This window comes from Ornithorhynchus anatinus, chromosome 15, assembly GCF_004115215.2.
Source record: "Ornithorhynchus anatinus isolate Pmale09 chromosome 15, mOrnAna1.pri.v4, whole genome shotgun sequence".
Taxonomy (NCBI): Eukaryota; Metazoa; Chordata; class Mammalia; order Monotremata; family Ornithorhynchidae; genus Ornithorhynchus; species Ornithorhynchus anatinus.
This window is the reverse complement of record NC_041742.1, coordinates 8,982,706-9,008,665: the sequence shown is the minus strand read 5'-3', so window position 1 is coordinate 9,008,665 and position 25,960 is coordinate 8,982,706. Positions and strand designations below refer to the sequence as shown.

The 25,960-nt window shown below is 53.4% G+C and overlaps 1 protein-coding gene across 2 annotated transcripts in view; it reads right to left on the bottom strand.

Annotated features, from left to right (window-relative positions):
- TTYH2 (tweety family member 2) overlaps positions 1-19,706 on the bottom strand; it is a 30,846-nt gene extending 11,140 nt beyond the window's left edge. The window contains exons 1-8 of one of the 2 annotated variants that reach the window (XM_029079908.2): positions 19,532-19,706; positions 8,487-8,662; positions 8,061-8,172; positions 7,151-7,371; positions 5,394-5,489; positions 4,410-4,482; positions 395-464; positions 46-101 (exon numbers count right to left, since the gene is read on the bottom strand). In XM_029079908.2, coding sequence (XP_028935741.1) covers positions 46-101; positions 395-464; positions 4,410-4,482; positions 5,394-5,489; positions 7,151-7,371; positions 8,061-8,172; positions 8,487-8,662; positions 19,532-19,651 — 924 coding nt within the window. In that variant the 5' untranslated portion in view covers positions 19,652-19,706. The remainder of the gene's footprint in view (positions 1-45; positions 102-394; positions 465-4,409; positions 4,483-5,393; positions 5,490-7,150; positions 7,372-8,060; positions 8,173-8,486; positions 8,663-19,531) is intronic. The other variant, XM_029079909.2, reaches the window with a different exon arrangement.
- Positions 19,707-25,960: the final 6,254 nt, after the last annotated feature.

Sequence of the window (25,960 nt, the reverse complement as noted above, 5' to 3'; positions counted from 1 at the left end):
GGTAGGTGCACCTGGGGAGGGGCTTGAGGTGGGGGGGAGACCTACCTGCTGAAAAGGGCTGCTCAGACTCTGGCTGCAGTGCAGGTAGTAACGGACCACCTCTGAAAGACAAGTCTCATCACGATTCCCAGCCCGCCCGACACCGCCCTCACCCCCGATGGGATCCTAGGGACATCGCTGGGGCAGTGGGCACTGCTTGGACCCAAAGAGAGCAAAGAGACCTGCTGCTGGGTCATAGAGTTCTCCTAGAGTCCAGCCCGGGGGAGAGAGGGGGATGGTGGTGGTCAGAAGAGGCTAAGCGCTTAACCCCATTTACAGAAATCCCTCAAGTTGGCAGTCTCTCTCCCTCCCCTCCACCTTCCCCCCTCCACCTCCTACTCAGATTCCTTCTTACCTGAGCTGACTTGACCCTCAGTAGCATTCAAGATGAACTGGTCGGGGGCCACACAGAAATCACTGGTGCCCTGAGGAAGGAGGAGAGGCAGGATGGGGTTTGGGTGAGACCAGCCCAGGAGGCCAAGCTCAGCTCCCTCGGCAAGGGATCAGGCCGTGAGGGGGGACATTAGACCCAGCCTTTATCCGTGGGAATTAATAATAATAATGGTATTTGTTAAGCACTTACTCTGTACCAAGGACTGTTCTAAGCCCTGGGGTAGATACAAGGTGATCAGGTTGTCCCACATTGGGCTCACAGTCTTAATCCCCATTTTACAGATGAGGTAACTGACGCACAGGGAAGTGAAGTGACTTGCCGAAAGTCACACAGTTGACAGGTGGCGGTTCTGGAATTAGAACCCAGGACCTCTGACTCTTAAGCCCGTGCTTCCACTAAACCCGTGCTTCCACTAAGCCACGCTGCTTCTCCGGGGAACGTGACTACCAACTCTGTTATATTGTACCCTTCCAAGTGCCAAGTACAGAGTAAATGCTCAATAAGTACAATTGATTGAGCCTGAGGGGAGGGAGGAACGGATCGGATCGGCCACGTACACACGTGGCTTAATGGAAAGAGCACAGACTTGGGAGTCAAAGGACATGGGTTCTAATCTCGGGGCTCTGCCACTTGCCTGCTATGTGACTGTGACACTGAGCCCCCCGTGGGGCAGCCTGATTACCTTGTATCTGTCCCAGTGCTTAGAACAGTGCTTGGCACTTAGTAAGCGCTTAACAAATACCATCATTATTATTATTCTCTGTGCCTCATTGACCTCATCCATAAAATGGGGATTGAAGCGTGAGCCCCACGTGGGACAACCTGATTACCCTGTTTCTATCCCAGTGCATAGAACAGTGCTTGGCACATAACAAATACCATTATTATTATAATGGGAGTCAGGACCTGTTCTCCCTTCTGCCTAGTTTATGAGCCCCACGTGGACAGAGAACCAACTCCGTTATATCGTACTCTCCCAAGTGCTTAGAACAGTGAGTGCTCAATAAGTACAATTGATTGATTGATGTGGGACAGGGACTGTGACTAACCTGCTTATCTTGTATCTACCCCTGCGCTTAGCACAGTGCTTAGTATAGAGTAAGCTCTGAACCCGGGAAGCAGTGTGACCTAGTTGAAAGAGCATGGACCTAGGAATCAGAAGGACCTGGGTTCTAATCCCAGCTCTTCCACATGTCTTGGCAAGTCACTTCACTTCTCTGTGCCTCAGTTACCTCATCTGTAAAATGGAGATTAAGATTAGGAGCTCCATGTGGGACACGGACTACATCCAACCTGATTACTTTAAATCTATCCCAGTGCTTAATACAGTGCCTGGCACATAGTGAGTGTTTAACACATACCATTAAAAGAAAAACACGTCGTGCTGCAATTATTATTGTAAAAAGGGGGAAAATAGGTATGTGGGCACAGGGTTGGATGAGCCACGCCTCTGCCCCACGAGGACGAAGTTCGAGGGAGAGCTGGGGCTGATTTGGGTGATTTGGGAGAACAGATTTTTTTTTCCAGGCTTTTGTCCCCGCCACCACTGCTGTTGCTGCTGCTGTCCTGGCTTCACTCCAGACCAGGCAAGGGGCGGGAGGGAAGGGGGCAGGATTATAACTTCCCAGATCCAATCGCCCGGCAGAAAAGCCCGAAAAGCAATCGCTGGCATCGTCAGCACCGGCAGATCTGAGGCCCGTGGGCAGCGAGCCCTGGACGAGGCTCACAAAGGACGCATTACATGAGGACCCTGACTGCTCCAGCCGCTCAAAACACAAACCGGGGATGCGAGCAAACAAATCCAAGGGCAGAAGCGGCACCCCTGCCTCCCCCCTCCCCCAGCAGACCTAAGGAGGTGTTGGAAGCAGTGTCATTGCCCCTTGGCATAGGCCCGGGAAGATGGAAAGAACATGGTCTCCACTTTGGGGAGATCTCTGTTAAAATGGGCTAAAATAGCACATCACTTGGGCAGCACAACAGGGAAGCAAGCATGGCCTGGTGGAAAAATCCCGGGCCTGGGTATCAGAGGACCTGGATTCTCATGCCGGCTCTGCCAATTGCTTTCTGTGTGAACTTGGGCAAGCTCACCAGAGCATCCCCTCCCTCAAGCCTGAGCCTGGACTTCTCTCGATCCCCAGCAACGCCCGATGACCGGGGCAGGCTGGGCTCAGGATGGACCGAGGTGGCTTTGCTCTTCACTGGCCGGAGGCAACCTCTCACGGGGTGATGGGGGCTCAGGACCTCTGAAGATGATTCTGCGGCTTTGCCACTCTAGCAGAGCTGGGGTCTGGCCCGGGAGGGCTGGACTGAGCTCTGAGGCCAAAACAAAGCCCTCCACAATAATCTGTTGGCAGCTCAGAACACCCCTCCCCATCTCCTCCTCCCTCTGCTTCCTATTAAAATGCATCAGGATTTCAAATCCTATCAAAGGCCCATTCAGTTCCATCTCTTTCTCTCACCCTCTAACACACAAGGGCCTCCCTAACCAAATTAGGGAAATGGCCTCTCGCTATTTCTCGCCCTCTTGCTCTCTCTCTCTTGCTCACTGACTCTCTCCCTTTTTCTCAATCTCTTCCTCCCTCTACCTCTCCCTCTTTTTCATTCTCACACTCTCCCTGTCTCTCACTATCATACTTTTTCTCTAATTCTCCTCTCACACTTTTTCCCTAATTTTCTTCTCACTCTCTCATTCTCTCCTCACACTCTCTTTCTCCTCTCACAGTCTTCTCTCACCCCGCTTTCTCTCTTTCACACACTGTCTCTCACTGTCTCACACTCTTTCTCTTTCACACTCTCTCTTTTCACACACTGTCTTGCACTCTTTCTCTCTCAGATTCCAGGCACAACCAGGCTCAGAGATGAAAGCAGGACTGTTCATTGAAGTACTAAAACTGCTGCCAGAGAGAGAAGATTGGGGCTCTCCCATTCATTCATTCAATAGTATTTATTGAGCGCTTACTATGTGCAGAGCACTGTACTAAGCGCTTGGGATGAACAAGTCGGCAACAGATAGAGACAGTCCCTGCCGTTTTACGGGCTTACAGTCTACAGTCTACAGTCTCTCCCCCAACACCAGCCGTCGCCACTGACGAAGGAGTCGGTCGGGCCTCTTGGCACTGGCTCCAGTGAGTCTCCAGAGATGGCACGGGATTCTCCATTTGGGTAGCCAGTCTCCTGTGGGAGTGCTGCCCTGGCACTGCTCTACCCTTGCTTCTCCCAGCTCTGACTTCTCCAGACCACAGTCAGCTCCTCTCCCTGTCCCTGGAGCCCCTCGCAGTCCTGGTTCAGCAAGCTCTCCCCCATCTTAGGATCCAAGCAGAGCCCCTCCTCTGATTTGCCAAAAATCAGATTGATCCTCAATTCCTTTCTGCCTCCTCCCCACCCATGGCCAGTGTGGTCTAATGGAAAGAGCACAGATCTAGAGTCAGATGACCTGAGTTGTAATCCTGGCTCCGTCACTCGCCTGCTTTGGAACCATCAGCTCACAGCTCTGTGCCTCAGTTTCCCCACCTCTAAAATGGTAAGAGCTCTTTTCTTCCTCTCCCTGTGGGACTCGGACTATGTCCAACCTGATTATCTCATATCTCCCCCAGCAGTTGGTATGTAGTAAGTGCTTAACAAATACCACAATTACTCAGACACCAAAAGTCAGGTTGGTCATCACCCTGCACCCCCATGGCTGAACCACTGCGATCCGCCCAGCAGAACTCAGGCTTGGGTTTTCAGCCCCAGCAGGAAGCCTGAGACTCCCACGGTGATGGAAAGAACCACAATTTTGCCGGGGGCGGGGGTGTGGAGGGGGGTGGGTGTTAAGTGGCTACTCAGATTTCCTCCTCGATCTGTCTCGAGGCCATTGGACGGCTGGCTGATTGGACAGCTGGCTGGTTGCCCACGAATCCAGCGACCTGAGTTGGGGAGAAACATGGCTGAGCTGGAGAGGACAGGACAGACAAACTGTTGCCCGTCGAAAACTCACCACCGCGGCGGCCAAGGCAGCCGCCAGAGAAGCCCAGCTGAGCACCAGTGTCAGAAATCCACAGCAGAGCGTCCTGAGAGACCCAGACAGAGGCACGAGTCAGTCCGCCATCCTAGCATCCCTCGGGGTTGCCTCGCCTGGGCCCCCGGCCCTCACAGAGCCGTGGACCCGGGCTCACCTGTCCCCAGAGAGCAACTCAAACACCGCGGCTTCAGGCCTAGAACCTGGGGTCTTCATTCCTCTGCTGGCCCAGAGGTCCCCCTCACACTTTCCCAGACACCGCTAACTGCTCTCTCGGATGAAGGGGATCCGGCCAACTGCGGAGGAAATGCTAACGAGTCTGGAGAAAGCTGCGGGATGATCATGGAAAAGCTGGCCGAGCACAGCGGCCGGATTCCTGGAAAATTCCCCGCTCTTCCATCATTGAGAGGAGAGGATTATATTCAAATCAGTGGGCAGGAGGTGGATATGAAAACTCACCCCTGTCTGACGTGATTTCCCTCCCCTGGGCCGCAACAACAAGAGGGCAGAAAGGAAAATAAAATCATCTCATTGCTCAACCAACCGTGGAAGGGCAGGCGACTCAGAGTCCCTTGAGGAATCCCCCTCCAGACTGTTAGCTCGATGTGGACAGGGAATGTGTCTTATTGTTATAGTGGACTAAGATTGTTAGGACTGCTAGAGAGCAGTAAGGCCCAGCGCTCACCTCATGACCCCAAAGGTGATATCAGCCCCTGACCCCCGCCACCGCCATCGCACTTCCACAGGCTCTTCCCACCCCTTTGGTGGGCCTGGCAGCCCCCAATGTGAGGGTGAGGTAGGGGTGGGACACGGTGACCATTCCCTCAGTCCGCCCAGGAGCACGGGGCTGGGAAGCTGAACCCCAGACGCCCAAGCCTGCCTGCTTCCAGAGGGCCCAGTTTGGGCCGGGGGTACCCGGTCCCAGCCTTGGCGGGGGGTGGTCACCCGGGAGTACACACTCACATGACCATGAGACATTTGGAGCGCTTAGCCAACCCTAGGCAAGCCACAAAGCAGGTCACCAGGTCCAGGATGAAGAGCAGGAGGTAAGACAGCCACCTGGGAGGAGGAGGAGGATGGGGAATACGAAGGAGAAGATGAGGATGGGGAATAAGGCCCTGGCCTTGTGCCCTTCTATATTTGGGCATACCCTTCTTTGCCCTGCCTGTTTTTTTGGTTTTTTTGGTACTTGTTAGGTGCTTACTATGTCCCAGGCACTGTACAGATACAACCCTGTCCCTTATGGGGCTCACAAGCTAACTAGAAGGGAGAAGAGGTATTGCATTCCCATTTTAGAGATGAGGTAACTGAAGCCCAGGGACATTAAAAGACTGGCCCTAGGTCACCCAGCGCCCATTCACACCTATTCCCCTGCTCTAGATGTAAACTCATTCTGGGCAGGGAATATGTCTGTTTATTGTTGTACTGTACTCTCCCAAGTGCTTAGTACAGTGCTCTGCACACAGGAAGCGCTCAGTCAGTACAATTGAAGGAATGAATGGTGAACTCTAAACAAATACCACCATTATTATTACTGCTTTATTCTTGAACAAGGAGGTGTGAACTGCAGTACAGTTAAGGATCCCTCCCTACCCAAATAAAAATTCCACCTCCCTCCTCTCTTTCTCTCCTGCTCCAAATCCTCAGGTTTGCTTCTTTCATCTCCTCCACCCCCAGGCCAGTGTTTTCATGATTATTAAGCTCTTACTGTGTGCCAGACACCGTACCAAGCGCTGGGGTGGGTACAAGCGAATCGAATTGGACACAGTCCCTGTCCCATGTAGGGCTCACGGTCTCAATCTCCATTTTACAGATGAGGTAACTGAGGCCCAAAGAAGTGAAATGACTTGCCCAAGATCACAGCAGACCAGTGACAGAGTCGGGATTAGAACCCATGACCTTCTGACTCTTAGGCCCTTGCTCTTTCTACCAGGCAATGCTGCTTCTGCAGAGCAGTGGAGGGGCAGAGGGGTGAGAGAGAGAGGAGTGAGTGGGGTGGGGGTGTAGGAACTTTTCTTTTTAATCACCAAAGAGGAAAGTCTTTTGATCATTATTTCACCCCGGGCAGGAGCCAAAGCGATTGATTCTTCCACTTTTTTCACCATCAATGGTTTTCTGCTTGGGTAACACCACCAAAAGGGTGAAAAAGCCAAAGGGGGAGGGGAAGCCAGGGCAAGGAGGGAGATGAGCCGGCTGGTTCCCTCCCTCGTGCTTGCCAACCCAATCCCTTCGGCCCCCGAGTAATTGCTTCCCAATTAAAAAGGCCCAATTAAAATCCTATCCAGAGCTGACACCAAGTGCAGGCCTGTCAGGTCGGGGCCCTTAGTGGCCCCTCTGGGCTCCTCCCACACCCCTCAAACAGCCTGGGTCCCCATGGAGCGCCCCCGCCCCCAGCTTCCCCGGAATGAGGCCGGGGTCATCCTGGAGGAGGGGGATAGGGCAGATGCCTTGTATTGCCTCTTTAAATTATATATTATAAATTATTTCTATTAACGTCTGTCGCCCCCCGGGCTGTAAGTTCGTTATGGACGGGGAACGCGTCTGCTAATTCTCCTGTTTTGCACTCTCCCAAGCGCTTAGGACAGTGGTCTGCACGGAGTGAGTGCTCAATAAATATCACCGACTGATTGATCGATTGATCTGGAGTGACACCAGAGCCCCCAGCCCAGCCCCACCAGCCCAGGCGCCCTGCTTTCAGCTGGCGATGGCGGCCCCCTCACCTGTAGTACTCCACATAGCTGGTCTCGCTGACCAACTCGGTCAGCTGGGCACTGACTTGCTGCCAGACGGGCAGCCCGGAGAGCTGCACAACTACGTTCCCCGCCATCTGCTGCATGAACCTGAGATTCTGCACGTAGTCGCCGCGGGCGGCAAAGATCTCGTTGAGGCGGGCGAGGTGCTGCTCCAGGCCCACTTTCATCTTCAGGGTGGTGACCTCCACCTGCAGCCGGACGGAAGGAGGGATGGAGAGGGGGACGGAGGAAGCTGAGGCCTCGCGGTTGGCCCAGGGACGACTGGCCAAGGAGTCAGGAAAGTGGGAATTTCGGGTTTCCAAGCCTGGGTCCCCTAAGCCATTTTCCCCTTCAGGACCCCAGTTTTCCCAGTTAGTAAGTGGAATGAATGGCCCTGGCTTCTGTGATGGCCCCGCTGGTTACCTGCAGATTGTCAGGATTCGGGGCCTCTGCCTCAGCCCCCTAACCCAGCGGGAGGAGGAGGATGCAGAGGGAGGAACAGGGGCTTCAGCCCCCTCAGAGCCAAACAAAACACAAGCATAGTGGATAGAGCTCGGGGCTGGGAATCAGAAGGTCATGAGTTCTAATCCCCGCTCTGCCACTTGTCTGCTCTGTGACCTCGGGAGAGTCAAAACTTCTCTTTTCTGGGCCTTAGTTGCCTCATCCGTAAAACGGATATTGAGATTGTGAACCCCACGTGGGACAGGACGGATACAAGCAAATCAGCCCCAGCGCTTACTACACGGCCTGGTACGTAGTAAGCGCTTAACAAATACTACAATTTTTACTGTTATGATGTTCCCGGTCTGTCCGTCCCACCTTCTTCTTCTTCCTTCTCCTTCCCTCCCCACCCCCTGACAGAGGGTAGCCACCCTCCCCACAAACCTGGAGAACTTACCAGGGTGTCCATCCCGGAGAGGGTGTGGTTGGCATTTTCTAGAGAGTAGATCAGCTGGTACACCCCATCGTTGGTCTCGCTGTTCCCGTAGAATCCGACCCCCACCGCCGCGCTGTCGGGCAGAGCCGAGGTTGGAGAAGAAGGGAGGGCAGGGGAAGGGGATGGGGGATGGTGCCCGAGGATGGGGAATTGAGTCCTCGCCTACTCTCCTGGCCCAGGGCATCCCTGCAGAGGAGGGGGGATTTCAGCTGGGGATGGGGGTGTCCCCTCCATTCTCCCACACAGGGCAGCTGGGAGGGATCGGCTAGTGGCCCTACGAACTATAGATTGGCTGTGGAGAGGACCCTTCTCACCCCCAGGCCTCACAGTCCCCCCCTCCCAGCCCCCGGGGGTGGCCCGTGGTGTCGGAGGCCTCGGGCCACTCACCAGCAGAGGAGGCCGGCCACCACGGCGGACCAGGTGACGCAGCAGGAGTCGGGCCGCTTGGTGTCCGCGGCCCGGTCCGGCTGCCGGCGGCAGCACAGGCAGCTCAGGTAGATCACGAGGAAGATCAAGTTCAGGCCCAGGCAGGCGGCAGCCACCAGCACCACGAACAGCAGGGACTGAGGGGACGGGGTGATTCGTGGTCAGAACTCATCGTGGGCCGGGGATGTCGAAGCGTACTGTTTGAGGTCGAGGCGTACTCTCCCAAGCGTTCGGTACAGTGCTTGGCACACCGGAAGCGCTCAATAAATTGGATGGAATGAACGAACCTCGGCCAGAGCTAAGGTGGAGATGCCAGGATGAGGGGACTCTCCCGGGGAGCAGGAGAAGGGGAGAAGCCCTCTCTGCTAGCCCAGCCCTTCCAGGACCTTCCGCCCCAACGCACACCCCGGGGCTTCTGGGGATATGCCCGAGGTGCCGAGATAAAATAGCGCCCGCGGGTCCAGCCACCAGGTGTGCCCAAAGCAGCAGCTGGCGTGACGACCCCCCACCCGATCACCACCACTCTGCATCTGGTTCCCACCCCTCAGGCCACCAGATGGAGGCCAGATGGCCCCAGTGGCTTGATCCGCCTCCCCCGCGGCTCCGTTCCAGCCGGTGCCCGGGAGGCGACGGGCCGCTCGATTCCCGTGCTCCGGGTCCAGATTGGCGCTGGCGCTCGAGTCTGAGGGTTCGGACCGACAGTCGAGGCAGCCCCGCGCCCCACCACCCGTGGTGAATAAGGGGGACGGGCCCTTCCCTGGAGCCCCATCTGGCCAGGAGCCCCGGTGGGCTTCGGGCAGACCAGGAGATGTCTTAGCAGCTGTTCCTCCCTCTCTCTCCCTTTTCACCCAGACAGTTCTGAGATCCCCTCACCACTGGGGTGGGTAGGGGATCTGGCCTGCCCAGAGACCACCAGACTCTCAGGTCGGTGGGGACCCCTAACAATCCCTCACCCACTGCAATCCGTAATGGGGGTTCCCAGGTTTCGACGCCCCTCTTTGCTTCGACCTTCTCCGTCGGGGTTAGAGAAATCCTGATAATAATGGTGATAAAAATCATGGGAGTATTTGTTATGTGTTTACCCTGCCAAGCACTGAGCTAAGCACTGGGGTAGATATAAGATTATCGGGTCAGATTCGGTCCTTGTCCCTCCATGGGGCTCACCACCTTAGTAGGAGGGACAACAGTAATCTTGTGTGAACAAGGAATGTTTCTCTTTATTGTTGTATTGTACTCTCCCAAGTGCTTAGTAAAGTGCTTTGGCCACCGTAGGCCGATAATAGGATTGATAGAATGATGATGACGATGTCGGTGTCTCTTAAGCGCTTACTATGTGCAGAGCACTGTTCTAAGCGCTGAAGTAGATACAGGGAAATCAGGTTGTCCCTCGTGAGGGTCGCAGTCTTAATCCCCATTTTACAGATGAGGGAGCTGAGGCCCAGAGAAGTTAAGTGACTTGCCCACAGTCACCCAGCCGACAAGTGGCAGATCTGGGATTCGAACCCATGACTTGTGACTTCCAAGCCCATGCTCCTTCCACTGCCCCACGCTGCTTCTCTAAGCCACGCTGCGACTGAATGACCAGGTATTGAATGTCCATTTTGCAGATGAGGAAACTGAGGCCCAGAGAAGCTTAGTGACTGAGCCAAGGTCACACAGCCTGCAAGTTGTGGAATGGGAGGAGATCCCAGGTCCCCCAGTTCCCGCGTCCGTCTGGGCCCCGTCCATGAGGCCACGTTAGCGATTGGAGGGTGTGGATGGGGAGGGAGGGGACTCCTTCTAGACTGCAAGCTCGTTGAGGGCGGGGAACGTGTCTACCAACTCTTTTATATTGTACTCTCTCAACTGCTTAGTACAGTGCTCTGCACACAGGAAGCACTTAATAAATACCATTGATCGATTGACTCGGCACCCCCCGACCCACCTGGGCTTCATGCTCCCACACAAGACCAATCTGATGGAGAAGTGGCACGGCGTAGTGGATAGAGCACGGGCCGGGAGGTCAGAAGGTCATGGATTCTAATTCCACCTCTGTTACTTGTCTGTTGTGTTACCTTGGGCAATTCATTTCATGTCTCTGGGCCTCAGTCATCTCATCTGTAAAATGGGGATTGAGACTGTGAGCCCCAAATGGGACAGGGACAGTGCCCAACCTGATTTCCTTGTATCCACCCCAGTGCTTAGTATGGTGCTTGGCACTTAACAAATGCTATTATTATAATAGGGAGAAGGCACCCTCCCCCAGCAGCCCCCCAATCTGGATACTCCAAGCAGGTCTGTGTCCTGAGGTCCCCAGGCTCCCGGGGCTTCTTCCTGCCTCCCCGCCCAAGGATCAGCAGGAGATAATCCCTGCTCCATCCCAGGCGCTGAGCATCCAGCTACTGCTGCCAAGGCGAGAGCTCGTGGTGGGTGGGGAATGTGTCTGTTTATTTTTATATTGTGCTCTTCCAAGCGCTAAGTACAGTGCATAGCACACTCTAAGTGCTCAATAAATACAGTTGACTGTATGAGTGAAAAGCGGACAGGGGCGACGGGGAAACTCTCACCCCCTACTCTCAAGCCACCAGTAATGATAGCAATAATCATAATTATAAGTATGGTATTTGTTAAGTGTTTTCTGTGCCAAGCACTGCTCTAAGCGCTGAAGTAGATACCTGCTAATCGGGTTGGGCACAGTCCCACTTGGGGCTCACAGTCTTTAATCCCCATTTTACAGATGAGGCCCAGAGAAGTGAAATGACTTGTCCAAGGTCACCCAGCAGATATGTGGTGGAGCTAGGATTAGAACCCATATCCTCTGACTCCCAGAGTGGAGGGGGGCAGAGGGGACTCAGACCCCATCATCTCCGATGTCCCCCCCCACCCTTGGTGGGCAGTTTCCCCTCCCCCAGCCGTGCCCGGTTGCCTGGACGGAGGCCAAGCTAGCCAGCTTCTCTGGGTCTGGGCAGCTGGATGCAATTAAGGCCTGATAATGCAATCCAGATGCGGGAGAAGGTAGTGCCTGGGAAACGTGGACTCCTAGCCTCTTTGTTCCAACTTCACCTCGGAGGGAGGGGAAGGAGCTGGGATCAGTCCAGGAGATGGGGGGGGGGTGGCGGGGTGGCTAACTGGGGGGCTCCTCATTAAGGGTCACCTGCCTCTCAGTAACAAGGAATTAATTCTCCTGGTACTAATTAAGCCAGCCTTGCCTGCTGCCTCTTTTCCACTTCCCTGAGGGAAGAAGGAGTTGGCTCTTCTGTCTTCATCTTCTGCGCTAGCCTGCCGGGAGACCAGTTCCCTCCGGACATCCTGGGGTTGGGCCCATTCCAGGTACGGGGTCAGTGAGTTTACTGCACCTGCTTCTCTCTTCTTTCACCCCCCCATCCCCTCCACCGTACTTGGAGGACCAGGTCGAGCCGGACGCTTAACCGGTCACGTGTCTCACACCCGTGCACACACCCTCATCTGGACCCTCAACCCCCTTTCCCCGCTAGAAGCGAGGTGGGTCCGCTCCAAGACTGGATGCCTTCAGCTCCTGGATCTCCAGCTGGGGCTGGGCAACTAGGGTGGGAATGATGCTTGGCCTGGGATCGTAGTGAAGAGTCCGTTCCAGAATTAAGCCCTGCAGGGTTGAACTTCCTCTCCCCGGCATGGAAAGTCCTAGGCTGTGTCTGTGAGCATGTGATCGGCGGGTGACTGTGATGAAGCTGGGAATGAATGGTGTTTCCTCATCGAAATCCCAGTTCCCGGCCTCCTTCTCCCTGGGCCCAGCCGATCTCCCGTCTCCCCCCCCCATCCTGGTTGCGGTCTGGGGGTGCTCTGGCTCCCACTTCTTCCTCCCGCCCGGAGAGACCCAGACAGACGTGGCCGCTGAGGCGAGGGAGATAACCAATCTGCTGCTTCTCGGCCCATTAGTCAATCATATTTACTGCCTACTTACTATATGCACAGCACTAATAATAACAATCATGGTACTTGGTAAGCACTTATTAAGCGCCAAGCACTGTTCTAATTGCTGGGATAGATATGCAGTAATCAGATGGGACACAGTCCCTGTCCCACATGGGGCTCAGACCCTTATCTTCATTTTACAAAGGAGGTAGCTGAGGCCCAGGGGAGTTAAGAAACTTGCCCATGGTCACACAGCAGACATGAGGCGGGGATTAGAACCCGGGTCCTTCTGACTCCCAAGCCCATGCTCTTGCCATTAGGCCACCGTTGCTTCACTTGTAGTCCCTAACCGTTTGGGCGGGGCTTGTGGCTGTCTGTTGTATTGTAGTCTCCCAAGTGCTTAATACAGGGCTTTGCAAACAAAGAAACAAAGTGCTCAGTAAATACCAATGAATAAAGGAAGGAGAGAAATCTGAGGTTTCAATTCCTGGGGCCTGTTTCCAATCACCTAGGGTGATGGGGGCTTGGGGGCAGAAAAGCCTGCAGGAAGGTAGTAGGAGTGGGCATGGGGGAGGCATAAGGCAGTAGTTATTATTATTATTATTATTATCATGGTATTTGTTTAGCGCTTACTACGTGCCAGGTACTGTACTAAACACGGGGCAGTCCCTGTGCCATGTGGGATTCACAGTCTCGATCCCCTTTTACAGATGAGATAACTGAGGCTCAGAAAAATGAAGTGACTTGCCCAAGGTCACAGGGCAGACAAGTGGCAGAGTCAGGATTAGAAGCCAGGTCCTCTGACTCCCAGGCGTGTGCTCTGTCCACTAGGTCATGTTGCTTCCCACTATCCCGCCTCTGCCACTTGTCAGCTGTGTGACTGTGGGCAAGTCACTTAACTTCTCTGTGCCTCAGTTACCTCATCTGTAAAATGGGGATTAAGACTGTGAGCCTCACATGGGGCAACCTGATCACCCTGCGTCTACCCCAGCGCTTAGAACAGTGCTCTGCACATAGTAAGTGCTTAACAAATACCAACATTATTATTATTATTAGAGGCAGACACATATGTGCACCAAGCCCCATAGACACCGTCCGTGCCCTCTCTCCCACCTTCAGGATCCCAAGTCACAGCGACCAAGACCTCCAGAGGTCATGGGTTCTAATCCTGACTCCACCACTTGTCTGCTGTGACCTTGGGCAAGCCATTTACTTCTCTGAACCTCAGTTCCCTCATCTGTAAAATGGGGATTAAGACTGTGAGCCCCACGTGGGACAAACAGAGTACCTTGTATCTACCTCTGCGCCTAGAACAGTGCTTGGCATAAGTAAGTGCTTAACAAATACCATAATGATGATAATAATTCCAGGTGTCCAAGCTGGTGGGCCTCTTGCAGGACAGATGTGTGGGGTTCGGCAGGGAGATGGGGCTTTTAAAACCAAAGGGGCGGCCACTGGAAGTCACCCAGGTAATGCCCTGGGACCCCCCGGGGGTTACGTAGCTTTCCCTACCTGATAAAGTGGGAATAGCCAGGATACTAACCTGTCACTTGCTCTCAATCTGTCAATCATATTTATTGAATAATGTTGGTATTTGTTAAGCGCTCACTATGTGCAGAACACTGTTCTAAGCGCTGGAGGAGATACAGGGCCACGTGAGGCTCACGGTTAATCCCCATTTTACAGATGAGGTAACTGGGGCACAGAGAAGTGAAGTGACTCGCCCACAGTCACACAGCTGACAAGCGGCAGAGGGGGGAGTCGAACCCATGACCTCTGACTCCGAAGCCCAGGCTCTTTCCACTGAGCCATGCCGCTGCTATTGAGTGCTCAGTGGGTGCAGAGCACCGTACTAAGCGCTTGGGAGAGTACAATAGAACAATACAACAGACACATTCCCTGATTACAATGAGCTTAGAGCCTAGAGGAATAGAATGAGTCTCAACTCATTCACAGTCAAACCCTTACTCTTATCCACCCTCTAGCCTGAAACTCCCTCCCCCTACAGATCAGTCAATCACTGGTATTTACCGACCACTTACTGTGTGTGGACCACTGTACTAAGCGCTTGGGAGAGTACAATGCGACAGAGTTGGTAGACACGTTCCCTGCCCACAAGGAACATACAGTCTAGAGAGGGAGACAGACATTGCTATAAATACATAAATTTCTGCGATGTCCCTTAAGTGCTACGGGGTTGAGGGTGGGGTGGATATAATAATAATAATGATGGTATTTGTTAAGTGCTTAATATGTTCCAAGCACTGTTCTAAGCACTGGGGTCGATATAAGGTCATCAGGCTGTCCCACGTGGGGCTCCCAGTCTTAATCCCCATTTTACAGATGAGGTACTTGAGGCATAGAGAAGCAAAGTTGCTTGCCCAAGGTCACATAGCAGACAAGTGGAGGACGCAGGATTAGAACCCATGACCTCTGACTCCCAAGCTTGTGCTCTTTCCACTGAGCCACACTGCGATCCAAGGGCAAAGGGTAACACAGAAGAGAGAGGGAATATGGGAACCAAACCCTACGGAAATCACACCTCCTCCAGAAAGCCTACCTTGATTAATTTCTCATTCCCCCAGCCCATTTACTTACTGTTTCTCCCATGCTCTTAGTCCCCACCCCACTGAGGTAGTCTGCCCCATCTCCACCCCTTTATGTGGCAATAATAATTGTGGTAACTATGTGCCAGACACTGTACTAAGCACTGGGGTGCAAGGTAATCAGGTGGGACACAGTCCCTTTCCCACAGGGGCCCCAGTCTTAATGCGCATTTTCCACCTGAAGCCCAGAGAAGGGAAGCGATTTGCCTAAATTCACCCAGCAGACCTGTGGCAGCGCCGGAATTAGAACTCACATCCTCTGACCCCCCAGGTCCGTGCTCTTTCCGCTTGGCCACAGTGCTTCTCAGTGGTCATGAGTTCGAATCCCGACTCTGCCACTTGTCAACTGTGTGACTGTGGGCAAGTCTCTTAACTTCTCTGTGCCTCAATTACCTCATCTGTAAAATGAGGATTAACTATGAGCCACACGTGGGACAACCTGATTACCCTGTTTCTACCCTAGCGCTTCGAACAGTGCTCTGCACATAGTAAGCGCTTAACAAACACCAATATTATTATCCTTCTTCTAGGCGCATATCTTAGTCTTTGGATTGCTTCTATTATCTGCTATTTACCTTAGTGTCTATCTCCCCTTTGAGAAGCAGCAGGGCTTAGTGGAAAGAGCACGGTCCTGGGAGTCAGAGAATGCAGGTTCTAATCCTGCTCCGCCACTTCATTCAGTTGTATTTATTGAGTGCTCACTATGTGCAGAGCACTGTGCTAAGCCCTGAGAATGTACAATTCAGCAACAGATAGAGACAATCCCCGCCCAACAACGGGCTTACAGTCTAAAAGAAGCAGCGTGGCTCAGTGGAAAGAGCCGGCCTTGGGAGTCAGAGGTCATAGGTTCGAATCCCAGCTCTGCCACTTGTCAGCTGTGTGACTGTGGGCGAGTCACTTCACTTCTCTGGGCCTCAGTGACCTCATCTGTAAAATGGGGATTAACTGTGAGCCTCATGTGGGACAATCTGATTACCCAGCTGTGTGACTGTGGGCAAGTCACTTAACTTCTCTGTGCCTCAGTTCCCTCATCTGTAAAATGGGGATTAAGACTGTGAGCCCCACGTGGGACAACCTGATTCCCCTGTGTTTACCCCAGCGCTTAGAACAGTGCTCTGCACATAGTAAGCGCTTAACAAATACCAACATTCATCTACCCCAGTGCTTAGAACAGTGCTCTGCACATAGTAAGCGCTTAACAAATACCAACATTATCATTAAAAGACGGGCCACTTGTCTGCCAGGTGTCCTTGGGCAAGCTGCTTAATTTCTCTTAACCTCAGTTCCCTCATCTGTCAAATGGGGATTAAGACTCTGAGCCCCAACTGGGGCAACCTAATTTCCCTGTCTCTACCCCAGCGCTTAGAACAGCGCTTGGCATATAGTAAGCGCTTAACAAATGCCATAATTGTTATGAGACTGTACGCTCCTTGAGGGCAGGGATCAGGTCAGGGGTTCGAATCCCGGCTCCACCACTTGTCAACTCTGTGACTGTGGGCAAGTCACTTCTCTGGGCCTCAGTTCCCTCATCTGTAAAATGGGGATTAAGACTGCGAGCCTCACATGGGACAACCTGATTACCCTGTATCTCCCCCAGCACTTAGAACAGTGCTGTGCACATAGTGAGCGCTTAACAAATAGCAACATTATTATTATTATTACCAACTCCTGTTGTCTCCCAAGTGCTTAGTCCAGTGCTCTGCACATAAGTACTCAGTCAATACTACTGAGCCACTGCGAAAAGCCCCGGGGCCGGAGAGAAGTCTCCTTTTACCACCTCCAGACTGGAGGAAATGGACCGGAGGGGTTGGAAATCTCTGTGGGCGAGGGGTTTTCCTAGAAGGCGGGTGGGTGGGTGGGGGGGTTTTCATCTGCAAGGATGGGAGGATTGTCTCTCCTTGGCCGGCGTGGGGGTGGACGGAGGCTGGAGGTTCGGGAGGCAGAAAGGGAGGGGAGCAGAGTTCAGGCGTGGGAAGGGACACAAAAGGGAAGAGAAGTCCAAGGCCTGGGTCACTGCCGGGGCGAGTGCCTAGCTCAGCTGGACGTCGTCTGTTGGCCAGCACACTACGGTCAGATGTTTGGGGGGTCTTTGGCCAGAAGAAGCCAGCCAGGAGGTGGGAGAGGCAGAGACTTGGCCACTTGGCCTTTTGATGGTGAACTTTGGGAGCTCTGAGCTGCAGCAAACCCAGCCATGCTTGTCAGAGGGTCTGTAGTCCCAGGGATCTGGGGGTAAGCTTGGTTTCTGGAGCCCCTTTGCTGACCGCCCCTCATCCCAGACCGCTGCCAATAGCAATAATAATAATTAATGATATTTGTTTAGCGCTATTCTGGAGAAACAGCGGGGCTTAGCGCAAAGAGCCCGGGTTTGGGAGTCTGAGAAATCCACTCGTTTGCTGTGCGACCTTGGGTAAGCCACTTAACTTTTCTGAGCCTCAGTTCCCTCCTCTATGAAAAGAGATGGATTGTGAGCCCCACATGGGAAAATCTGATTACCGTGTATCCACCCCAGCGCTTAGAACAGCGGTTGGCACGTAGTAAGTGCTTAACAAACACCATCATTATTATTATCATTATTATTCACTTCACTAAGGCCCAGAGAAGTGAAGTGACTTGCCTAAGGTCACGCAGCAGACGAGTGGCGGAGCCGGAATTAGAACCCACATCCTCTGACTCCCCATGCTCGTGCTGCTTTAGTCGTTTCCCACCCCCAAGGGTGGACCCCGGCCTCCCGTCCCCCCACCCCGGTTCGGGTGCAGGAGGAAGTGGGGAGATGCACAACACACAGTGAGTTCTGCAAGCCCAAATTCCCACCCACAAGATGGTCATCCTGAACCTCGGGGGGTCCACGGTTACATCTGGAGCCAAGCCGGAAACCCTGCCAGCCCCCTCCCCATCTCGGTTGACCCCAGGTAACCTTCTCCCTTCACCCCCACTCCCGTGACTGGACCAGGGTCTCTCAGCCGACCGATCCTATCCCAGGCAGAGATGGGGGGACCCTCGGATTTCGGGGGGCACTAGTTGGATGGGGATGGGAGGGGAAGAGACCAGGGCTGGAGGAAGAGGGAGGGTTGAGGTGGGGGGGATCTAGGGGAGGGGGAGAAGTTGGGGGGGGCAGAAAAGGGGGAGATCTGGAGGGGAACGTCTCAGGAGGGGAAGAGATGGAGAGGGTGGGGAGGTGCCCAGGTTGTGGGGGGACCTAGAAAAGGGGGAGATCTGGGAGGAGGGTCCTAGGAGGGGAGGAGATGGAGGGGGTGGGAAGATTTATTCATTCATTCATTCAATCGTATTTATCGAGCGCTTCCTGGGTGCAGAGCACTGTACTAAGCGCTTGGAAAGTACAATTCAGCAAGAGAGAGAGACAATCCGTGCCCAACAACGGGCTCACAGTCTAGAAGGGGGAGACAGACAACAAAACAAGTAGAGGGGAGGAGATGGTGGGGAGGGGGGAGACCCAGCAAGGGGGAGATTTGGGGGGGAAGATCCCAGGAGGAGCCAGGAGGAGATGGAGGGAGATCCTCAGGTTGGGGGGACCCAGAAGGGGGGAAGGTTGGAGGGGGGAGATGGGGGGCCTCTAGGACTGTGAGGTCAGGGTGGGCAGGGGTAGTTTCTCTCTTTTCTCTCTCTTTTATTACTATACTGGACTTTCCCAAGCGCTTTTTCCAGTGCTCTGCACATGGTCAGAGCTCAAGAAATACGATCGAGTGAAGGAATCGGGGTTGGGGGGCGGGGGGAGCCCGGGGAGATCCTGAAATGGGGGGGGGGCGGGTTCCTGGAAGGGAGAGAGTGAAATGGGAAGTGGGGGGGTTCCTGGAGGGGAGAGACCACAATGGGGGCTCTCTGGAGGGGAGAGATTGAATTGGTGGCGGGGGAGGGTGGGGGGGGGGGGGGCGTCCCTGGAAGGGAGAGAATGAAATGGGAGGGGTTCTGGAGGGGAGATCCCGAAATGCGGAGGAGGTCCCAGGAAGGGAGAGATTGAACTGGAGGGGGTTCCTGCCGGGGAGAGACCAAACTTGGGGGGGGGGCGGTCCTCTGGAGGGGAGAGACTGACGTGGGGAGGGTCCCAGGAAGGGAGAGATTGCAATGGGGGGGGGGTGTCTTTGGAGTGGAGAGATTGCAACGGGGGGGGGGGCTTTGGAGGGCAGAGATTGCAACGGGAGGGGGGGGTCTTTGGAGGGCAGTTATTGCAATGGGGGGGGGAGGTCTTTGGAGGGGAGAGACCGAAATGGGAGGAAGTCGCTGGAGGGCAGATCCCGAAATGGGGGGATCTCTGGAGGGGAGACCCTGAATTGAGGTGGGGGGGGTCTTTGGAGGGGAGAACCCGAAATGGGGGGGGGGTCTCTGGAGGGGAGATCCTGAATTGGGCGGTCTCGGGAGGGGAGATCCTGAATTGGGGGGGTCTTTGGAGGGGAGAGAGAAGGCAATGGGGGGTTGGGGGTTGGTCCCTGGGAAGGGAGAGGGCCGACGGTGGGGTTGGGGGGGGGGTGTCCCGCGGAGGAGCGGAGGGGGTGTTGGGGGTGGGGTGAGCCGTACCTGGGGGGGTCCTTGTTGCGGGTCCTGGAGGAGCGGGGTGAGGGCGAGGGCCGGCCGGGTCCAGCCGTGCAGCCAGGAAGCCCACCGAGGCCACTGACGCTCCCACCCTCCCGGCCACATGCCTGCAACACCGCACCCCCCTCCCCTCCTCCAGACCCTAGAACCCCCTCCAGGGCCCCTCTCTGCTCCCCCCTGCCTCCTCCCCTCTGTTCCCCTCTGCTCCTCTCTGCTCTCCTCTGCTCCTACTGATGCCCCGCGCGCTCCCGCCCCCCGCGCGCTCCCGCCCCCCCCCTCCCCCCCCCCTCCTCCTCCTCCTCATCCTCCCCCCGCCCCCCCTCCCCCCCCGAGCGAGGGCCCGGGTCTGACATACCAATCATCATCATGGTAACGGTTAAGCGCTTACTATGGGCCCAGCACTGTGCGAAGCGCTGCGGGAGATCCAAGGTCCTCAGGCGGGCCCACGTGGAGCTCGCAGTCTTCATCCCCATTTCGTAGGTGAGGTCACTGAGGCCCAGAGAATAACGATCATAATAACCGTGGTATCTGTTAAGCGCCGACTATGTGCCCAGCACTGTCCGAAGCGCCGGGGGAGATCCAAGATCATCGGGCGGTCCCGCGGGGGGCTCGCAGTCTTCATCCCCATTTGACAGATGAAGTCACTGAGGCCCGGAGAATAATAATCATAATAACGGTGGTACTGGTTAAGCGCTTACTATACGCCAGGCACTGTACTGAATGCTGGGGGAGATCCAAGATCATCGGGCTGTCCTACGGGGCCCTCGCGGTCTTCATTCCCATGTGACAGATGAGGTCGCTGAGGCACAGAGAATAATAATAATAATAATAATCCTGGTATTTGTTAAGGGCTTACTGGGTGCCGAGCACTGTTCTAAGCGCTGGGGTAGACACAGGGAAATCGGGTTGTCCCACTTGGGGTTCACAGTCTTGATCCCCGTTTTACAGAAGAGGTAACTGAGGCCCAGAGAAGTGAAGTGACCTGTCCAGAGTCACACAGCTGACAAGTGGCCGAGCCGGGATTCGAACCCATGACCTCTGACTCCAAAGCCCGTGCTCTTTCCACCGAGCCACGCTGCTTCTCTGATGCTATTGGTTAAGCGCTTACTATAATAATATAATATATAATATGTGCCGGGCACTGTACTAAATGCTGGGGGAGATCCAAGATCATCTGGCTGTCCCACATGGGGGCCCACAGTCTAAGTGTGGCTCAGTGGAAAGAGCCCGGGCTTGGGAGTCAGAGGTCATGGGTTCGAATCCCAGCTCTGCCACTTGTCAGCTGTGTGACCGTGGGCAAGTCACTTCACTTCTCTGTGCCTCAGTTACCTCACCTGTAAAATGGGGATTAAAACTGTGAGCCCCACGTGGGACAACCTGATCGCCTCGTAACCACCTCCCCCAGAGTTTAGAACAGTGCTTTGCACATAGTAAGCGCTTAACAAATGTCATCATTATTATTAAAATAGAGTAATAAATAATATGTACAAATATGCACAGTGCTGTGGGGAGCAGAAGGGGGAAGAGCAGAGGGCGGGAGAAGGGGGAATGGGGAGGAGGAGCAGAGGGAAAGGGAGGGCGCAGTCTGGGAAGGCTTCCGGGAGGAGGCCACAGTAACGTTCAGGCCGTCTCTCCCGCTCAAGAACGTCCAGTAGTTGCCCACCGACCTCTGCGTCGGACCGAAACTCCTCACCGATCACTTTTAAAGTGCTCCCTCGCCTTGCCCCCTCCTGAAGCGGCGTGGCTCAGTGGAAAGAGCATGGACTTGGGAGTCAGAGGTCATGGGTTCGAATCCCGACTCTGCCACCTGTCAGCTGCGTGACTGTGGGCGAGTCACTTCACTTCTCTGGGCCTCAGTTATCTCATGTGTCAAATGGGGATGAAGACTGTGCGCCTCATGTGGGACAACCTGATGACCCCGTATCTCCCCCGGCGCTTAGAACAGTGCTCTGCACAGAGTAAGCGCTTAACAAATACCAACATTATTATTATTATGACCTCTCCTCCCTACCACAACCCAGCCTGCACACTTCGCTCCTCTCTGGCCTAATCGCTGCGTCTCAGTCTCGTCCAGCTCGCTGCCAACCCCTCACCCACATCCTTCCTCCTTCCTGGAACTCCCTCCCCCCCTTTTTTATGGTATTTGCTAAGCGCTTACTCTGTCCTAGTTAGTGTACTGAGTGCTGGGGATAGATAGAAGACGATAATCGCGTCGGACGCAGTCCCTGTCCCACACACCGCTCACCCCGTTTTACAGGTGAGGGAATGGGCACAGGGAAGTGAAATGACTTGCCCAAAGTCACACCGCAGACAAGTGGAGGAGCGGGGATTAGAACCCGGATCCTCCTGACTCCCGGGCTCGTGCTCTATCCCGTAGGCCACGCTGCTTCTCCTCATTTGATCAATTGAAGAGAATCCATTGACATTTTATTGTTCTGCCCACAGTAAGTACTCAATATGATTAGTTGTCCTAAAACAGCGTGGCTTAGTGGAAAGAGCCCCGGCTTGAGAGTCAGAGGTCATGGGTTCTAATCCCGGCTCCGCCACCCGTCAGCCGTGTGACTTTGGGCAAGTCGCTTAACCTCTCTGTGCCTCAGTTACCTCATCTGTCAAATGGGGATGAAGACTGTGAGTGTGGGACCACCTGATTCCCCTGTGTCTACCCCAGCACTTAGAACAGTGCTCTGCACATAGTAAGCTCTTAACAAATACCAACATTATTATTATTATTACCTGATGACCTCGTATGTACCCCAGCGCTTAGAACAGTGCCTGGCGCGTAGTAAGCTCTTAAATACCATCATTATTATTATTGTTAGATCAAGTTACCTCCCTGGGGATGGAAATTGCCTAGGTGTCCTGATCGTGGCCGATGGCGGGAGGGAGACGTGGTGGGCAATTGCTACGTGATGGATCATCGATAGGTGGTGCGATATCGAAGCAGCGTGGCTCAGTGGAAAGAGCCTGGGCTTCGGAGTCAGAGGTCATGAGTTTGACTCCCGGCTCTGCCACTTGTCAGCTGTGTGACTGTGGGCGAGTCACTTCACTTCTCTGGGCCTCGGTTACCTCATCTGTAAAATGGGGATTAACTGTGAGACTCACGTGGGACAACCCGAGTACCCCATATCCATCCCAGCGCTTAGAACAGTGCTCTGCACATAGTAAGCGCTTAACAAGTACCAACATTATTATCGTGTACAGTAAAGGAGGGGTCCCGCAAAGTCGCGAGAGTTGCGAACTTCCTTGCCACCTTGTGGTCCTAACATCATGTAACACCATCATCGCATCACCACATCAAAGATGGATCAACCAGCGCTACTTATTGAGCACTTCGTGTAGGCAGAGCCCTGTGCTAAACTCTTGGGAGCACGACAGAGCTTTCACTCTAGAGGAGGAGATAGACCTTAATATAAATACGTAATGGTGCTTGGCACATGGTAAGCGCTTAAGTGTCGTGGGTGTTATTATTTTCTTGGCATAGATAGGTACAGTCGATCGACAGTACTTAGGCAGTGTTTATTAATAATAATAATAATAATAATAATAATGTTGGTATTTGCTAAGCGCTTACTGTATGCTGGGCACTGTTCTAAGCGCTGGGGAGACACAGGGGAATCAGGTTGTCCCACGTGGGGCTCACAGTCTTCATCCCCATTTTACAGATGAGGTCACTGAGGCCCAGTGAAGTGACTTGCCCACAGTCACACAGCTGCCAAGTGGCAGAGCGGGGATTCGAGCCCATGACCTCTGACTCCAAAGCCCGGGTTCTTTCCACTGAGCCATGCTGTTTACTGGAGGGGGAAATGAGAGCTCAGTGAGGGAAGGCCTCCAGGAGGAGATGTGATTTTTAATAAGGTTTTGAAGGCAGGGAGAGGTGGTTGTTTCTGAAGGGAAGCCGTGCGGCCCAGTGGTCGTCGACCCCTGGCCCCCGTCCTACCTCTGGCCCGGAACGCCCTCCCTCCTCACCTCCGCCAAACTAACTCTCTTCCCCTCTTCAAAGCCCTACTGAGAGCTCACCTTCTCCAAGAGGCCCTCCCAGACTGACCCCTCCCTTTCCCTCTGCCCCTCCTCCCTTCCCCACAGCACTTGTGCATATTTGTATATATTATTTATTACTCTATTTTGTTGATGTGCCTATATCTATGATTCTATTTATCTTGATGATATTGACGCCAGACTACTTGTGTTTTGTTGTTTTGCTGTCCGTCTCCCCCGTTTAGACTGTGAACCCGTCGTTGGGCAGGGATTGTCTATCTGTTGCCGAATTGTACATTCCAAGCGTTTAGTACAGTGCTCTGCACATAGTAAGCGCTCAGTAAATATGATTGAATGAATAATAGAGAACGGGCCACTTGGGCAAGTCACTCAACTTCTCAGTGCCTCTCTTACCTAATCTGTAAAATGGGACATTCAATACCTGTTTTTTCCCTCTGTGAGCCTTACGCAGGACCTGAATATCTTGTAATAATAATAATGGTATTCGTTAAGTGCTTATGTGCCAAGCACTGTTCTAAGCGCTAGAGGGGAGGCAAGGTTGTCAGGTTATCCCAGGTGGGGCTCTCGGTCTACCCCAGTTCTTAAGACAGTGCTGGACACCTAGTAGGTGCTAGAACAGTGCTTTGCCCATAGTAAGCGCTTAACAAATACCACCATTATTATTATTAACAAATACCACAGTTGTTCTAACATCCACAACTGGGGTAATGGTGTGATTCCAGTCATAACTCTTTAAGCAACAATTTTTTTCCTCCTTCCATTAATTATTCTCGGGGGCAACCTGAGCTAGTGTGCATGCAGAACTGAGATTTCAATAAGAGACAACCAGAAATCTGTTTGTGTAATTGCAAACCCCAGAGGAGGGCTGAGAAGAATGGGTTAAAATTCAATCAATCAATCAATAGTATCTGAACACCTATTGTGCACGGAGCTTGGGAAAGTTCCTTGGTTGTGGTACTTGGTAAGTACTTACTATGTGCAAGCTGAGAGGTACAAGATAATAATAATGTTGGTATTTAAGCGCTTACTATGTGCAGAGCACTGTTCTAAGCACTGGGGTAGACACAGAGGAATCAGGTTGTCCCACGTGGGGCTCACAGTCTTCATCCCCATTTTACAGATGAGGTAACTGAGGCACAGAGAAGTGAAGTGACTTGCCCACACACAGCTACCAAATGGCAGAGCCCAGGATTCAAACCCATGACCTCTGACTCCAAAGCCCGGGCTCTTTCCACTGAGCCACGCTGCAGTTCAGACACAGTCCCTCCCCCACGTGGCACTCTAAGTAGGAGGGAGAAGGGGGATGGGATCCCCATTTTACAAAAGGAGAAAACTGGTCCAGAGAATTAAGTGACAGAGCTGATGAAGGGTATTTAAGTGCTTACTATATGCTAAGCACTTTTCTCTGCTCTCTTCACAATGCCTCAATAGCTAGAAGACATGATTCCTGCCCTCGAGAAGCTTACATAGTAGCAGGGGAGATAGATCAAAAATAATGTCATGAAAATATGGATTTTTAGAATGTTTAAATTTACACAAGTGACTGCTTTGGAACTCCCCTTCCCTGATGAGGAAGCTTCAACTGCTTCGGTGGCTTTAGTGATCACCTCCCGATTTTTACCATTCCAAACCAGGCCTCTCCCCTCAGGAATCTTGCCATTCCTCCTGCCCCCGGGATATTTCTACATGAATGTGCTCCTGTTCAAAGCTGTGCAGATGCCAATTCCTCACCTTCCCTCCTCAACCCTTCTCCTCCAACATCAGCACTCTTCCTGTCCTGTAACGCTGCAGAGGAGGTATCGTGCAAGGACTGAATACCCTGACTTAACCGTAGGGTCCTTGAGGGCAGGGATTGCTGTTGATTTGTAGTTTTCCCATCGCTCAGTACAGTGCTCTATAAATTCCACTGACAGACGATGGCATGAGCCTCATTTCCACGTCTACTTTGCTGCTTGATTTTTCTAAAATTTAATTCACTTAACTCCACCCTCAAGAAGCTTCCCTCACTCCCACTTTACATTTAATCGAATTTTTTGAGCACTTACTATGAGAGATAACTGTCCTAGGCGCTTCGAATTGCACATGCTTCATTCTCATCTCTCCCACTTAATTGTGTTCATCAACCCCAGCCCTCCTTTTCCAAACTCCCCAGCTTCATGACACTTCAAAAGTCGCTTCTCTAGGTCTTCTCCCAACCACAGTTATGTTACTTCACAGCATGATGGAAGAAGGCAGGGGATTGGATCTGCCAAGTGTCCTGTATTGGACTCTTCTGAGCGCTCAGTCCAGTGTTCTGCACACAGGAAGCACTCAAATACCATCAAATGACCCATCACCCCAAAGAGGGCTCGGCCCAGAGCGTCTCCAGAACCCAGGGTCGCTCTCCACTTCGTCTTGGTTGAGCGCTTACTGCGTGGC